General features: G+C 35.9%; 2 protein-coding genes across 2 annotated transcripts; one reads left to right on the plus strand and one right to left on the minus strand.

The window, feature by feature from the left end:
• Positions 1-716: 716 nt before the first annotated feature.
• On the minus strand, positions 717-1,145 carry LOC114822970 (glycine-rich cell wall structural protein-like). The gene has a single exon (XM_029098216.2). It carries the CDS (start codon positions 1,143-1,145, stop codon positions 717-719), a length of 429 nt encoding a protein of 142 aa, XP_028954049.2.
• Positions 1,146-9,288: 8,143 nt separating this feature from the next.
• LOC103453660 (uncharacterized protein ECU03_1610) lies at positions 9,289-11,227 on the plus strand. Its single transcript, XM_008393218.3, has 3 exons — positions 9,289-9,478; positions 10,394-10,528; positions 10,935-11,227. Exons 1-3 carry the CDS (start codon positions 9,353-9,355, stop codon positions 11,079-11,081), a joined length of 408 nt encoding a protein of 135 aa, XP_008391440.3. The 5' UTR covers positions 9,289-9,352; the 3' UTR covers positions 11,082-11,227.
• The last annotated feature ends 7,592 nt before the right edge of the window (positions 11,228-18,819 follow it).

An 18,819-nucleotide genomic window follows, 5' to 3' on the forward strand; every position in this document is an offset into this window, starting at 1 on the left:
CTTCTTCAGTAATCCAGATCAATTAAATTTGGGGATGTGCTATCCACACACCCCTTTTTACTTCTCACACACCCCTTATTAATTTATGTCCGTTGATCTTCTTCAATTCATCCGATCCGACGGCCGAAAACTAAAAAGGTGTAGGAGAAGTAAAAATGGGTGTGTGGATATCACACCCCTTAAATTTGTTTCAAATCATAATTTCCTCCACAAATTAATTCATTAATGTAAATCTAGCAAAAATTAATTAATGTAAAGCCAACAAGACATGAGATGACATTGAAGTGTACAACTGCTTAACTTCAATATTTTGATATTTTGAGAATAATGATCACTTGCCTGGCATTTAGCTCATGACAAAAATCAAAAGGGCCGTTTTGAAGTATTATATTGGAGTTGGTACCATGATTTCCTTTTAAAATTAATGGACTAGATTCTAGATAATATATAATTTCAAGGAAAAAGATTAATTTCATTAACCATAACTAGAAAACACTAGAATGAAAAGCAGATACAATCATAAGATTGATGCATGTCATAGAGACAAACCAACAATCACCACTACTAGCTAGAAACCGATAATATAACAAAAAGTCGAAACTTGAAACAAGGACCAACCACTAATCTAGAAAAAAAGACCATTCTACTAATTGGATAGCTACTAGCCATGCATGCATGCATGCATGCAAAGTCATGAAACCCTAAACCAAAAATGATCAAGGATGTGGAAGAAGGCCACCAACTCCACCACCAACGCCACCGCCAGCACCACCAAGACCACCAGAGCCACCAGCACCGCCTAATCCACCAACTCCACTGAGACCACCAGCACCACCACCAATACCTCCTACTCCTATTCCACCAACTTTCCCAATCCCTCCACCAATTCCACCGAGAACCGGCATCACCCCGCCAGCTCCAGCAAAACCTCCCATTCCTGCAAACCCACCAACGCCGCCAAAGATGCACTTCTTGTCACGAAGACCAGTAGGTAACTCTGCCACTGGTGCACTTGCATGCACAACCATTGTATGCTGATCAGTTGTGCTTCCATGACCATCATCACCAGGCACCTTGCGTGCACTAGTTGCATGCAGTAGCGCTGATGAAAAAGCAAGCACCAAAATGACACGCCACATCTCCATCTCTCTCTCTCTCTCTCTCTCTCTCTCTCTCTCTCTCTCTTGGTGGTTTTGCTTTCTGTGAACGACACCCTGAATGGGTTGTGCATGGTTTATATAGGGGAGTCCGCCGAATGGTGAAGAAGTGTGAAGGTGGGGGGCGGTTGAGGGTAATAATGAAAGGTTAGGGTTTGTAGTAAATGATGAATGGGGGGAAGAGCTTAGACTTCTTGGATCGTTAATGGTCCCGAGAAAGAAAAAGGAAACCAAAAAAAAATTGAATGAGGGCTTGAAATTTTCGGATCAGAAGAATGGATAGTTAGGTGGAATGAAAAGAAGAGAAAATTTAAGGAAGTGAGTTAATATCATGGCATTCTTGTTGTGTACTGCCAAATCTGGTTGTGTTTTGTGACCCGTGTGCTCCTAAACGAGGTACACGAATTCCTTTTCTCTGAGCTGGTATACTAGGCTGCTTTGGAATATATGAAACTATACTAGGTCCATATTGACCAAGACAAGATGGTTGAGAGATTGCTGACCTGGCAATTAGTTAATACTGATGTGGCAGTTAGTTAAGAACTGTTGCAACAATTAGTTAGAATTGTTAAAAGTTGTTAGAATGGATAAAACTGTTTTCTTACAGTGCAAGATAGGTTCTCTAGGCCTATATAACAAGTGTAAATCATTCATTGTAATCACTTGAGCAATATACAATCTTTCATTTCATTCTCTCTCTTCGTTTCTTTCTCAGTTCAAAGTTTTCTAGTTTACTTTTGCTTCTCTGCAAACCTCTGCACTTGTGTTATGATGGTATTTGAGCCGATCAATCCTCGATGCCAATTTCGATATGTAATTGCTTGCTGATGGTATAATAATTGCTGGTTTTTCTTAGTTTGGGCAAGATTTACTGCTGCTTCATGTTCTTGATCTTAACTTTTCACAAGTGCACATAAACTATTTGATTGAATGCATCTGTAAGAAAATGGGTAGTAATATGTCAAAGTTTGAGGCTGATAGCCATGGTTTGTGATGGTTTTAAGGACGATAGCCATTCCTTCGTTGAAGAAATTTGATAGTATACTCAGATAGGCCGATTACCATTGAGTAATTTGATTTTCTTGTTAGAAAGACCGATAGCCATTCATTGATTTGTTAATCTTTCGGTGGGATAAGCTATTCTTGATTTCACAAAATTGTTCGTTGGGATAAGTAGTTTCTTGATCAAATTTTGCATCTGGGATTTTAATACAATGGTTGAATCTTCTGTTAAAATTGAGGGTTTACTAGGAATGCTTACAGAAAGATAATTTTGTCAAGTGGAGTTACCAGTTTTAATCAGTCTTAAGGGCTATGATCTTTTTGATTTCTTCATTGGTGAATCTCCTTGTCCTCCTAAGTTTGTTATCAATACAGACACTGGTGTTATGAAGGAAGTTACAATAGCATATAAAGATTAGGTGAAGAAAGATTTGGCCTTGCTTAGTCTTATTATAGCTACTTTGTCAGATGATGCCATGGATATTGTGGTTGGTTGCAGAACATCTTAAAAGGCTTGGAGTTGCTTACAAGACATATTTGCTTCAGTGTCTAGGGTAAGGATTAATCAGTTGAAAACAGAATTTCATACTGCACAGAAAGGTGGGGAATCAGTGGATAAATTTCTTTGGAGACTTAAGGCTAGTTTGGTATTGCTGTGATTTGAAAAAAAAAAACTGATTCTGCTGTATTGTGAGAATAAGCTCATTTTTACTGCTTCACGTTTTTAGCTTTTTTTTTCACCTAAAACTGTGAAAATAAGTTGTTTTTAAGTGTTTACCAAACACCTTTTTAACCTCAGATTTTTTTATACCCACTTTTTCATAAAAGTACCTCAGTACCAAACCAGTACTTAATGGCAAAAAAGATCAACTTGTATCTGCTGGTGAAAAAGTTATAGATAATGATTTCATTATTGCTACCTTATATGGTTTACCTACTGAGTTTGAGGTGATTCACATTGTTATTCTTGCAAAAGACTCATCTATGTCTTTAAAAGATTTCACGGCTCAACTTCTTGGAGCTGAAGCAAGCATTGAATCAAGATTGACATATCTTAATACCTCAATGGCAGCAATATATGTTAATGAAGAAGGGTCTAATTCCCAAAGATTTCAAGAAGGAGGGTATGATCATGGAGAGAGCTCGAATTCAAAAAGAAATCAAGGAGGCTATGAATGGGATCTTATTGGATTTCAAGGTGGTTCATGTTATATGGAGAATAGAAATAGATATTTTCAATCACAACACAGAGGCAATTACAATGGGGGAAATTATAATAACTCAAAATCCTTTTATGGTAATTTTGGAAATAAGACAAGCAATGGAAGTAATGGTAATTTCTCTAATAATGGAAAAAGTTCTCAAACTTCTTATGGCAATAACTTCTTAGGTAATAGTACTTAGTAGTTCTCTAGAAATGGTTCTCATAAGGAAAATAATTGGAATGGGAATACAAACTATAGGTTTGCAGTTTCACCAGAATGTCATATTTGTTCAAGAAGAGGACACACTGCACCTAATTGTTTTCACAGGACAGATAATGGTTCAATTCCTACTGCAGGCTTTGTTGTTTGTCAGATATGTGGAAAAGGAGGTCACATAACACTTCAGTGTTATCATAGAAACAATTTATCATATCAAGATAATCCACCACCAAGCTCTCTCACTACAATGTATTGAGTCACAAAATGTTCCAGTTTATGAATTTTTCAATGGTGAAGCATGGATAGTGGACACAAGGGCCACACATCATATGACTGTCAATCTTAATGCTTTATCCAATGTTAATCCTTACAATGGAGATGAGAAAATAATTGTGGGAAATGGTGAAGGTCTGAAAGTAAAACACATCGGTTATACTACTCTTGTTACACCTCATAATGCCTTGATTTTGAATAATATTTTACATGTGCCTTAAATTACTATAAATCTACTATTTTTCAAGAAATTATGTAAGGACAATGATTGTTGGTTTATTTATGATGATGTGGATTTCTTTATATAGGACAAAGCATAAAGTGTGATTTTGTATTAAGGAATGAGTGATGGTGGATAGTTGTTCAAGATTCCAATGAATGTGTTTGCAAATTCTTTTGCTTCAAAGCTGAGTAGGTGTGCTAAATTCTTGGGGAAGAAAATAAAGACTGTTGTTTGGCATCAAAGGCTGGGACATCCATTTGAGGAGGTGCTAGCTACAATGTTAAAGGATTCCAACATCTTAGTTAGTAAAGATTCTTGTCAGTCTATTTGTTCTTCTTGTATTGAAGGGAAAATGAGTATGCTGTCTTTTCCTATTAGACAAAGTAGTGCTGGTTCTTTGTTTGAAAAAATACACTCTGATGTATGAGGACCAGCTCCAAAACAATCTGTAGAATGGTATGGGTTTAACATAAGATTTGTTGATGAATATTCAAGATTTGTGTGGATATTTCCAATGTTGAATAAATCAGATGTTTTCCTATCTTTGTGAAATTCTGTGCATTTATCTCAAATTAGTTTAATGCTTTCATTAAGTATTTTCGGTTTGATAGTGGAGGTGAGTATGTTAGCAATAATAAGTTCAAGGAATTTTTGGCAAATAAAAGAATTGTACATATGAAATCTTGTCCCTATTCTCCCCAGCAAAATGGCATTGCTAAAAGGAAACATAGACATATAGTGGAAACTGCAATTGCATTGATGACAGAAGCCAATTTACCTCAAATGTTTTGGTATCATGCATGATCTCATGTTGCCTTGTTAATAAATAGAATGCCATGCAAGAATTTGAGTTCAAATCTCCATATCAATTAGTTTTTGGCAAGGTTCCTGAGATGCATAACTTCAAAGTTTTTGTAATTGCTATACATCCTTTTTCAAGACCATACAATGTGAATAAATTGCAGTCAAGATCTTCTCAATGCATATTTCTTTGTTATGCATTAGGGTACAAAGGAGCAATTTGTTATGATTTACAGAATAAAAGACTGATATTGTCTAGGCATATTATCTATGATGAAGAAGTTTTTCCATGCATGAAGTCTGTTATTCATGAATCAAAGGTATCCTCAGTATTACAAAATACAAGGTAGGTTCCAATTGTTATACAGTTGCCAATTCCTACTATTACTTCTTATGTGGAGTTATCAAAAAATTTTGTGCATCAGAAAACTTACTCAAAAGCAACATTAAGTACTGCAACTTAACATTAGTCAAATATAAGTTCAATATCAGAGACAGAAATACAATTAAGGACTGATAATGGTTTGAGTTCATTAGATATACAAAATTCATCTTCAAATTCAAATCCCCATCATCATCACTCCAATTCACAAATAGAGGTAATTTTTCCTCTATCACCACAAACACATTTACATTCTGAGATTAATGTTCCTATGCAAGATTCAGTTTCTCAGCATACAATGATTACAAGATTAAAAAGTGGAGCAATTGAAAAGAAGAATTATGCAGCATTTCTAGCAAGATTTCCTGAATTACTGTTATTAGAGATTGATGATTATGAGCTATTATGGAGGTTTTTCATATGTTACTGAGATCACTAATGCTAAATAACCATCTAGTTTTAGAAAAGTTGCAAGAATGTCACAATGGCAAAATGTTATGCAAAAGAAATATGATTCCCTTAGAGCACAAGGCATTTGGACTTTGGTTCCAAAACCTAGTGATAGGTCTGTTGTTGGAAGTAAATGGGTATATAAGGTGAAGAAGAATCCAGATGGTAGCATTTTAAGGCATAAAGCAAGGTTAGTAGCTCAAGGGTTTTCTCAAGAACATGGAGTGGATTACTCTGAGACATTTAGCCCAATGATAAGGCATACAACAATGAGAATTGTCCTTGTTGTAGCTACAATTAATCATTGGGAGTTGAAGCAATTGGATATTAAAAATGTATTTCTACATGGAGTCTTGCAGGATGAGGCTTACAAAAAGCAGCCACAGGTTTTTATTGATCCAACGTGTCCTAATCACGTCTGCAAACTCATCAAGTCACTGTATGGACTTAAACAGACACCAAGAGCCTGGAGTCTTGTAAACCTGCTACTACCCCTTGCAAGCCTCATAACTCTTTACTTGTAACAGAAGGAATACCTTTGAGTGATTCCACATTCTACAAAAGCATAGTTGGTTCTTTGCAGTATTTGACCTTCACTATGCCAAACATTGCCTTTGCGGTTAACTTGTATGCCAATTTATGACTTCACCAACTGATATACATTTGGGGCAGTAAAAAGAATCCTAAGACATCTTCAAGGGACATTACAGTATGGCATTGTTTATTTTGCAGTGGCAGAACCAACTCTTAATGGTTTTTTAGACTCGGATTGGGTTGCATACCTAAACACGATGAGGTCTATAACTGGATACATTGTGTTTCTAGATAATAACCCCATTTCATGGCAATCGAATAAGCAAAACTCTGTCTCTTGTAGTTCTACAAAGGTTGAGTATAAGGCCTTGACTCATACGACAATAGATGTTGCCTAGATAAGAAATATATTGAAGGATTTGGAGTTGTTTCTTCCTACTCCTCCAGTTATTCATTGTGATAACATGCCCGCAATAGCCTTAAGTGCTAGTCCAGTTTTTCACTCTTGGATTAAACACTTTGATACAGATTATCACTTTGTTTGAGAGAAAGTTCAACAAGGTGATTTAGAGGTCAGCTATATTCCCACTTAAGATCAGTCAGCTAACATATTAACTAAAGAACTTCATGGACCTTTGTTTGTTAAACATTGCTACAATCTTAAGCTTGGGAACCCAAGCTGCGATTGAGGGGGAAGATTGACCAAGACAAGCTGGTTAAGAGATTGCTTACGTGGTAATTAGTTATTACTGATATGGTAGTTAGTTAATAACTGTTGTAACAGTTAGTTAGAATTGTTAAAAGTTGTTAGATTGGATAAAATTGTTTTCTTACAGTGCAAGATAGGTTTTCTAGGCCTATATAACATGTGTAAATCATTCATTGTAATCACTTGAGCAATATACAATCTTTCATTTCATTCTCCCTCTTCTATTCGTTTCTTTCTCATTTCATAGTTTTCTGGTTTACTTTTGCTTCTCTGCAAACCTCTGCACTTGTGTTATGAGTCCAAATGCTTTCTTTCCAACAATATACAGAGTTGTCTCGTTTTATGATTTGATGATAATATATTGTTTATACTTTGGAAATGTAGTCTATGTGTGTGTATGTATATATAATTTGTCATTTTTCTAATTTGTAAATTGGAATTCTTGTATTCTTCAACATTTATTGCATTATTTTCATATTTCCTACATTATGTTCACGTAATGGTTTAGCGATGAAAATTAGGTATCAAACTTTGTTATTTAAGTTAATTGAATCTTAGACATTAGTTATAAGTTAAGATGATACCACTAAAATGCTGTGGTAATTGTTTATTTGTATATCTACTAACCAGAAGGTTATAGTTTAGTAATTGCATGGTTGACTTTGAAACTGTGGATGGATAGGAAATTGATGAGATTTGACGCACCTAAGGTTTTGAAACTTTTGACATTAAAATCTTAGTATAATTGGAGGATACAAAAATATTCAGCATAATTGTGTGCATGAACATAATATTATGTTTCATGATTAAGATCTACCCCTAATCATGTAAATACCATCACCAAATCAGAGCTATGCATGTAGCATTACAATAAATTTGAAATTGAAAGTAAATAGAAATGGCTCGTGGTTATCTCTCCCTCATTACAAAGAACTTAATAGTTGCAGTAGTCATGGCCATCTTATTTTTTTACTTCGTATGCACGTAGTCAATATGTTCGACCTTTAGTTTCCTGCAATTTTCTTCTCTTAATTAAGCACCGAATTAAATTCTTGTTAATTATTATGATTCAATTGTTTTTCAGTAAGCGCCAAAGTATAGTGTCGGGAAAAATGTGAAGATTTTCTTGATTGCAATGCCTTTTGCCCGAGAGTTGATTTTAAGGCAGGAAAATGCTATCCACCACTTTACCAATTTTGTTGTTGTGAAACATAATAGTTGCCTTTTGTATTGAGCGATTGGAAAGGACGGGGAAATAAGTTAAAATTTTCTGCATTCATTTTGTGTGTGGTCCATCTTTATAACTTATATAATTGATTGACATGTGTTAATAAGTTTAAGATCCTTAATTTTATTGTCATAAACTTAACATACACGTGTCAATCAATGATAGAAACCACAGAAAAGCCACACACAAAATAAGTACACTAGATTTGATCTTCATAGAAAAGGCATCTTATATAATTTTTGTTGTTGTAAATAAACTTCCTTTGAATAAAAAGTAACAAAAACTTTAGAAAGTAACAAACATCTTCTTATTTTAGTTTTTCTTTTCCTTTGATATGACCATATTAATTCTACTTCAAGGGAGGAGTTATATATATATTCTAGTCTAATGGAAAGATATATTCTACTCTAACATCTTCTTGTTTTAGCTTTATCTATCAAAGTCTACACCTTATGATCATGTTTGAGTTTACCGATGAGATGATCACTAAACCATAAGCAGCAATAAGAAAATAAGAGATAGTGGATGTGACTTTGTACTAAAGAATGGTTCTATTTTATGATAATTAAACATAATATTATTGTGCATGACATGAGTTAGACAATTAGTTAGGAGTAGTGTGCTCACCTCTTGCACCGTAGTTCAAATCACTCTCTCATATATCAGAGTTGTTTTATTACAATATTGTCTTGTAAGAAAAGGGTTAAATTAATGTTACGATTTAGATATCCTAACATGAAATGTTCATATTTAATTCCATCACTTGATTGTCTTCTTTCAATAAGCAAAATTTTGTCCATATCGCTCAATTTTATTCAAAAGACTCTTCTTGATAAAGTCGCTCTTGGCACTTGAAGATGATATCTCTAGTATGTAATTTATATGCATCATATTTATGCAAACAAGAGATAGAGAGCAATAGTCACCTCAAGTAATTTCCCCTCACAATACTCCTAAAAAATCTGCATGAGGGTCTAGAATAGAAGATCCATTTTTACAATGACAATTATTGGACCACAAAATAGAGAAAATTGCTCGTTGTGTGACACAACATGTTAATTAGGACTTCAAATGTGGCAATATATAACTAATATCCAGATCAAGATCAAGCAAACTTTTATCTGCATCTGTATGAGAGCGCCTAACCAAATAATTTTACAGTGCGAACGATGTCATCCATGAAGCTCGTTACAAAGCTCTCCACATACCTCCTAGGCAAAACAATAACCAACAATGGCGTTATGACCAGCCTAAGCACTAGAGGTTTTGTCATTGTTCCCACAAGACCTATGCAAGTGAGTTCTAATTCCTTGCATGAGTACATATGTATGTGTTCTATTTATAGCGAAATAAACAACTGTATAGAACCGGATATCAATTTGAAACACGCGGTTTTGTTATTCCTAATTGATATTTTGCCTCAATTCATGTTGTTTGATCGATATTTGTAATATTGAAATTAACATTTGATCAAATATTGACAACACATTAACTATCTATAGATTGGTATGCAGTACCATTTAGTCATTATCTTTACAACAATTTAGTCAGTGTTTTGATAATAATGTGTGCTAGGCATGCAGTGGGCGCAATTTCTATTAGCAAAATAAAGCCACAGATCAGGGGATGGGAGGGAATGAAACGCTTTACATAACATAATAACTTAACCTAATAGAACATTTAGACTGTAGCTTCCCAATAAACAAGAAAATGTGGGAGGTCCCATGTTCGATGTTTCGAGCTGGTGAGTCTGCTTGACTGTGGCCATGGGCATGGTGAAATCTTCCATAGCCTCTCCGAGCCCCGAAAAGGGTGGATAAACCGTAGCTTGTGGCCAATTGTCCCATTTTTTAGGGGAAAAAAAATTAACCTAACAAAATATTTCTCATTTCACCTAAAAGATTAATATGATTATTTTATTTTATTTTTGTGCTAATTAAATCTAAGAAATTCTTGTGATTGTTACCCACTTATTGGTGATATGGTGTTTGGGCTTAGGGCATGTTTGGTATGACCTCAACGATGTGAAACTAATTTTTGTTGGAACATGAATGAAAATATTAATATTATCCTTTTAACCTTAAATAAATAAAATAATGTATATCTAAAACCTGTTTTTCTTACTTCCAAAACATACATAGCATGTCTTGAAAATTATAGTTATTTATAGTCATGGATGCTACTGCTTAACAAATTTTGGTAAATCACAGTCGAAGAAGGAAGATGACGAGGCAGATGCATGTGCAAAGACAAAAGAAGCAGCAGATGCAGTCAAAGATGGAGCCAAAGAAGTGAGACAAACATGTGAGTTCATGAGAGACACAGTGGAAACGACTGCCAAATCCGTAAGAATCAATATTCATTTACACAATCATGCTTAAACTAGTACAACCACAATGATTTCAAGGAGAAATTATTGGATCGTCGATTCTAACTGTAAAAAGTTTTCAATGCAAAATTTACATATGAGAATTGAGCGTCTCACACGGTTAAAGAAAAACTAAAACAAAAAATAGTTCTTACATCTCAATCGGTGTAGAGGTGTCAAGCGAATAGCTAACCTTTTGTATATGAGGCCGAAGTGTAGGCCTGACTCATTACCTACGTCCAGCCTTGTCTAAAAGCAATATTGTTATTTGTATATTTGTTCATTTGTTCGTTTAATTTTTTTCATGATTTGTTAATTTATGAGTTGATACCTGATTATAAGAAGCAATTTTTTCTCAAATTTTTGTATGTTTTGAAAATCAGATGAACAAAATGGCAAAAGAGACAACAGAGAAAGTAACTGAAACAGCAGAAACCCTCACCAACAAAACAAAAGGCACCGTCTCAGGCGCATGGGGAGTGGCCAAGAATACTACGGAGATTATCAAAGACAAAGTAATGGGCAAGTGAAAAAAAGAAGTATGAAGATTAGCAACAACTAATAAATCTGATTTACAAATTCTTAACAACTATTCCATCATTTAATGCGAGTTTCTTTACATAATAGCATTTTGAAATTAATATTTCAAAGGAAATGAATTCTATACTTCTTGAAACACTACAAATGACACACCCTAACCCGGAAAGTCTAGTAGGACTCCGAATCGAACTGTACTGGTCAACACCTGGAAGGTGACGAAGCCATAAAGTGTAGTGATGAGGAAGTGTGAATAAATTTAAACCTAAAAGTGCCTAAAACGAGAGTGCGCTGTGAATGGGAGTGAACCCATTTCACATGTGATGTCAGAGCATAAGTCAAGTACAGTAGAGTGGATTGAGAATCATACCCTTGAAGTTAATTTCAAATACCAAGATTTGCCACGAATCCTCATCGATAAGAAAGCTCAGCTAATAAAACCTGGACGGATATAAACAAACTAGAGTGAGTGGGCCTGAAAACAAAGTTTTAATAAAGATCTTCTAAACATTATAACCCTTCACTGTAACATCTGTTTAGTTTCCAGAAAATCGTACTATGTGTAAGCATGAAATCAATTGTATACTAACAGTAAATCCAGAAGTATACCACGACACAACATCTCATCAGTAATATAAATTATCAGGTGCTTAATAATCCATACTAGAACGCAAGTCGAAGTCACCTGATGTGACCTGTACGACTGCACTCATGTCTCATCAATCAATGCTAGCACATAAGTTGGAGTCACCTATAGTGACCTGTACGACTCACTCATATCTCATCAATCAATGTTAGCACATGAGTCGGAGTCACCTATAGTGACCTGTACGACTCACCCATATCTCATCAATCAATAGTGTTGTGTCAGTCAGAGTCACCTAACGTGACCTGTACGGCTGACCCTCATCACAACTATACTCACTGAAATTTCTATCATCAAGGTACTCACCTGAAGCTTACATGGACGTCTGCAGCGTCATTTGGCATAACCACTTTAACGTCCCAACATTCTTAATTGGAATTATACCCAGTGATAGGCCAGAATAAATTCATGGTTAACCTCTACGCTGTTAACCATCATAACTTATTTCCTTAAAGAAATCAAGTACCATGTTAAATTCAGATTGTTTTATGGCTACATCTAATTGTCTTGTTAGACTGCCTACGTACCCTTAAACAGGATCAAGCCATTCGTAGTTCAACTTAGTACTTCAAAGCATTCACAGTAATTATATGTAAGTAATATACATATAAATATACCATAATGCGATCTAAAACTCAATCGTACCATAGGATTTTAACATATATATATACCTATATAACATGGCATAAAATGCATAGGACAATTTAAAAGCATTTGTGGAATTATCACTCATATATATACGATAAAAAGAAAAGACCCATTCACCTGAAGTCCCCGCTACAATTCTCTAGCCCAAAAATCAAGGCGTCACAAACCATCGTCACCTAGAACAATTATCAAATAACGTCACAAAATTCTTATCGATATAACACGTAACTTACATAAAACACATCCCCAGACGTTCTAGAATGATTTAAGACCCATTGACCAAAAGTCAACTATCGGTCAAAGATCAACGGTAGGGTCCACAACCCTACGTAACTCGATCCGGAAGATCCGCATCACATATTTTCGATCCATAATTTCTAAAGCTCCACATTATACTTCTAGAACAACATCTTAAAGTTTCGGAACGATCCAACGGTTGGATCTTAGCCAATTGCCAAAACCAAGTGGCAATTAACGTTTTATTTTACGAACTTACAAATCCAATTCGGAAAGATCCGTCCATCGGATTCCCAATCCGTAAGTTCCTATAATCCTCAAATATTATGACCAATAACCTATTAAATTTGGATGACGATCCAACGGTTGGATCGTCAATTCATACAATGACCTAATCATGTATTGTAGAAAATTTAAGTTCTAACGATCAACCTGAGTCATACTATTGTCAGAACTGAATTCAAGGCATCTAATTTAGCCTAAGAATAGCATCGATGACCCCCTGGCCACACGCCGCCGTGGGTGGTGGTCGGCCACCTCGACTTGCCAGAAAATTCAACTATTTTAAAAAATTCCCAAATTTTACCGAAATGAAGATTTCCAAGAGTAGAGCAAGTTTTATACTTGTGATCAAGTCCAATTTGGCCGGGAAAGGCTCCAATTTCACTCAAACCCGCCGAAACCTTAAAATGGGTGAACTTCTATTCTCCTTCCTCGATGTTCCAACGCCCCTAAAATTGTTTGGGCTTTGATCTAATCCTCAAGGGTAGTCTAATGGTGGTAGTAATTGGAGGAAAACGTTTCACAATTGGTGGATTTCGACAAGGTTGACTGCCGCACCCGTGGTGGATTTTTCACCAAACTACAACCGTTTTTCTTCTGATTTTGGATGGAAAATGGTAGAGAGAAGGTTATGGATGAGGTTATAGGTGATGGATAGGTGAAAATCGCTTGAAAAACGGTTGAGACCGCCGGAAAACACCCCGGGTTGAAACTGGGATATGTGTGTATGGATGGTCGATGGGAAGGGGAGAAGGGAAATCAGTTTCTCTCTCCTCTCCTAATTGGTCCTCTCACTCCAACCTTTATTTCTGATTGGCCACAATAACACAACCTGATTGGGCATTTTTCCCACAAGGTGGGAGTTTAATTATTTCCTAAACAAATATTTGAGTAAACAAATTTCAAACGTCCGTAACTATACCATTATAATCCAAACTCGCAACCAGATTTCGCCTATGCGTTTGTACCAACGAGTACTACACAAATGCACCAAAGGAATAAGTCATACGTTTCTCTAGACGATGCTCAATGTAAGTCAAAGTCCTTGCCCCTAGGGCATTTTCGTCAATTCCCTCGATCAAAATAAATAAAAACGTAACTTTAGGGACGGGTTGTCACAACAAATCCAAAGATCCTCTTATTGTTATGATTTTAATACCAAAATAAGAATTTTGCTACAATACTACATGTATTTAATACAACCACCATCTCGACCGTCAAATGGTAATTGCATTGAATACATGTATTCACATGAATATAACTGACCATTAAATGGTGATTGTATCAAATACATGTAAGTATTATAGCCAATAATAACAAAAAATAATCTTTATGTTGAAGTAAAATAATATTTAGAGAGAAATGGGAGAAGGGGTTCAACTATCTAGCTTGATTGATTTCTCCTTGGTCTTGTGCCTTTATTTATACTAATCAAGATGGACTTTACGTGTCCTCAATTAGTACAAATCATGCTTGAAAATGGTCTTTTAGATCTTATAAGATTCCTATTTCTAGTTTACATAATCACATTCCTATAATAATACTAATTGTAATGCTCCACCATGAATGTGGAGAACTAAAGGAGTATTCGAATTAGGTCTTTAGGCAAATGTGGAAGCAGTTGATGAAGTCTTTTCGTCAAGCACATGCAATGCATATACCAGTCTCACAAGTAGGGATGCATATAAAAGTGTAGTCTTACCAAAACCTGGCTACGATAAACCCAATGGACAAATCCCTAGTCTAAGGAGAAAATGTGAGTTAATGCAATGTTGATTGTTGAGGTGAACAAGTGGAGGTAAACACACATGTCAAGGTATGACCAGCCCAATATGGGGCCTCATACCTCGTCAGGTTGCAAAAATCCAGTAAGAAAGTGCTCCTGATCTAAGGAAAAAATGATTACATTAAGGTCGAGTGAGTATAGGTGACAACCCGTCCCTAATTTTACGATTTTATTAAATTTCAAGGAATGAATTGATGAAAATGACCCTAGTCGCGAGATTGTTGACTTTCATTTACTGTCATTTCGTGATGAGTACGAGCTACTATTTTACCATATTCTCAAAGTACTTGACGGTAAGAACGCGTAAGTGTACACATAATTGAAATCGAAACTATGACGGAGGTTTTACGAACTACGAATTCAAAAAATACTTTTGTAAAGAATTACTATTTTATATTTTATATATTTTTCATAATTATTACATTGTTATTTTAATAATATATTTTTATTATGTTATTATTATAATATTATTTGGAGGATATTTCTAATATTTTAATTTGGTTGTGGGGCGCACATCTCACAACTCTGGAAACCTCTCTCGTTCTCATCTCTCTAGGTTCTCCCTCTCCCGCACTTTCTCTCTCAGATCCTTTCCTCCCTTTGCAACATTTATCAGCCGTGAGGCCGAGATCGCCACCACCACTTGATCTCAACACCACCAACCTGCAAACCTTGTTCCCCTCCTTGATTTAAATCAGAAAATAAAAAACGAAGCTCCGATATCGAACCCATGCCATACATCTGAGCCCAGTTTTGGTGGGTTAATTTTTCGACGATGGTGAGTCTCGAAAACAACTTAAAACTTAGTAGATCGTGTTTTGGTATGTAATTCTAGCTTTTCCTAAGGTTTTTGGTGGGGGTTTTGGCACAGAAACGGTGCGGGGAGAAATTCCCTAGTTTTTCGGCGGATATCCAGTAGTTTCAAGCCTTTTTCCGGCCAACTCTGGCCACAATCGAGTAAACCAAAGGTATATTCTGATTCCTTGTTCTCTAAGCTTCGATTTGATATATTGGAAGGCTAGGTTTAGTAAAGTTTTGTGGTTGATCGGAGATGGAGACAAACGGGTCAAACCTGACCCGGTACATAAATAAAATAAAAAATAAAAAAATAAAAAAAAGAAAGAGGAAGCCCAGATTCGCCACCCGGATTCGAAATTTTTTCGGAAACCCTCCTAGGCTAATTTCAATGCCCTGAGTCCGTTTTTAACATCCATTTAGTGAAATTTCAAAATTTTAATGTAATTGATCGCTGGGGCTGCTCTGTTGACTTTTAGAGTTGGCTGTTGACTTTTCGTTGACTTTGTGTAAAAACTTTTGCGGACCCTCTTAGCATGGTTCGACGCTCTGATTCCAAATTTGCCCTATGTTTTCCCAAATTTAGTCATTTTAGTTGAGTTTTACTAACGGGCCCCAATGATATGCTTAGGTGCGATTATTATCGATGACTCCAGCTTTCCTAATTCGAACAGCTACGACCTCGCAAATATCTGTGAGTGGGTCTTTGCTTTTTAATATTATATATTTATTTAGTTTCCATTTATATATTTGAAAAAGAATTTCTTACGTATGCCTAGATTAGTCTAATGCTTATAAAAATTAGTGAAACGACGGAATTTACGAAATTATCCTAAATCCTACGGGATGCACAAGTATGTGTACTTTTGTGGGATTTTAGTTATGGCCATGATTAATATTTATTGAATAGTATTACGTTGACATAAATTATTGATTTACCACGGTATGATTTTATTTACATTATCTGTTCATCGTTGTTGCACCAGTGTTAGTACTCGCCCGAGCCAGGGCCAGTCTTTCACGTGTATGTTCACATCACACCATACGCTCACTTTGGATCCATTGTAGGTGACAGTCCTGTTCTAGATTGTTATAGGCAATTAGGACTCGTGTGTGATGCGCATAGTGCCAGTCTTCACGTGATTGTAGTACTAGAGTGTAAATCATTATTACACCTAGTCATGTTCATGTTAGAATACCTCTGTATGAACTCGTGTGTCAGCATGTGTCGATGAACACTCGATGTGATTTATTTATTTCTGCGAGATATTGTGATTACTGAAAGTTATATGCTTATTTACGAATTTGTGACGTATTGAAGTCTTGAGATATTGCAAGCTACGGTTAGTATTTCATACCATACGTAGTATGTATATTTTGGAAACTATACTTGTTTTACGGCGAGGGGTTATAATGTTTTCAAAAATGTTTTTATAAAACTTTATTTTTAGGCCCACTCACCCTTATTTTTTTCCCCTCCAGGTTTTAGTGCTGAGCTTTCATGTCGACGAGGATTCTTAGCAAATCTTGGTATAGGTGGTTACTTTTGATGGTATAATTTTCATCCTACTTTACTTTACTTATGCTCTAACATCACGTCTGAAATGGGTTCATTCCTGCTCACCAACACACTCTTATATTTAGGCACTTTTGGGTTTAAATTTATTCACATTTTCCACATCACTACACTTATGGCTTCGTCACCCTCCTGGTGTCGGCCAACACAGCTTGATTCGGAGTCCAAGTGGACATTCCGGGTTGGGGTGTGTCACTACAAAATACTCCCCCTGAGTTCGATAAAACTCCCTTTTAGAACTACCAGCGATGTACATGACATAGTGTAGGCAATCCAACTCCTTAGACAAGTTTTGTGAAGGTAGACTGCAACAAATGACTTCGTGTAGAGATCAGCGAGGCTATCTTGATATCATATCTATTTGACTTCAATCTTCACTTATATGTGAGATGTCTTAGGTTCGATTCTTGCCAAAGGCGAATTTGAACCATATTATTGCTAGCCCATTGTGAGGCTAAGCAAACCCCTCCCCATTAATGTAGATAATATCGTTTCCTTAAAATAAAATTAAAAAAAAATACAAAGAACTGATTAATCACATTGTTAATGGGGTCCATTAGGCTTAATCTTTTTAATTTCTATAAGTGCCTCATAATTTCAACAAGATTTGATTTTAGATGGCGAGGAAAATGATTTTCCAATTGTGGGAGCCAAAAATTACTCATCCACTAAACAAGCCACTAGCATGCTAAACATGAGGAGTGGGGCTAAAATAAAGGAGCGTAATCAGATACTTCATGGAATGTGCAATGTGGAACATGGAGAAATAGAAAGAAAGTGGGACTTGGAGCCCAATACTTGAATGCCTATAAAAGGCTAATAATCCCACCAGAAAAAGAAAAAAAAAGAGGTATAAGATCGTTCTATATTTTATAAGCGTTCTGAACAAACACTGACTTGAGCGTCAGAGTGTTTTCTTCCAGGTCTCATCCTCCCTCATTAATGACGAGCGAAGATGGTGTTGTGGGCTTCTCAACATGGTTACAAGGTTTACTTGTTGGAGGATTGGAGGAACTAAATTTTTCCACTCCAACACCAGTGTTACTGCTTCACTACCTTTGGCATAATGGTGCAAGCCATGGTTATCCACCCATTCCGAGGGCCGAGAAGATTCACATGCATTTCAACCTTCCATTGGTCACAAGTCTTGCTTTCACACCAGCAACGGGTTTCGAACCTGAGATCTCTAATTTTTAGTTTTAAAGAAGTCTCATAATCCGTCATTTACCACTGAGCCACCAACCACCTTTGGCATCACTTTGAGTTGACATTACAATTTGAATTGACATTCCAACTTCTCTAACATGTTTCTGAAGTTAAATTGATATTATATACGGTATATCAAAGCTTGAATGCAAATAGACACAACTACACCTTTAAAAAATGTGTGAGAATTTAAACTTTGCATGCAAGTCCAACTGGATTGGTCACCTCTCATTCGAGAGCACACTTTCGTGCTTTTAAGCCTAGCCAGTTGGTCGCCTAATAGAGCGGACCGGTCACCCGAGTCAGATCCTCTAGTCTCAAAGAAATTTTTAGTTGTGACGGAAATACTATAGTACACCATGTGTTTTTATGCAAATGGTGGAAATTTTTAATTTTTAAGTTATTAACCTTTTAACACACATGACTCACCATTTATATATGGACACGTGGTGTACCACCTCGTATGACGATCATACTGAAAAATCTCTCCTAGTCTCAAGGTTCTACCTTCATGCTATTGGCTGTTTATTACGGTCGACCGATCGGATTGTTCCA

This window comes from Malus domestica, chromosome 13, assembly GCF_042453785.1.
Source record: "Malus domestica chromosome 13, GDT2T_hap1".
NCBI classification, from domain to species: domain Eukaryota; kingdom Viridiplantae; phylum Streptophyta; class Magnoliopsida; order Rosales; family Rosaceae; genus Malus; species Malus domestica.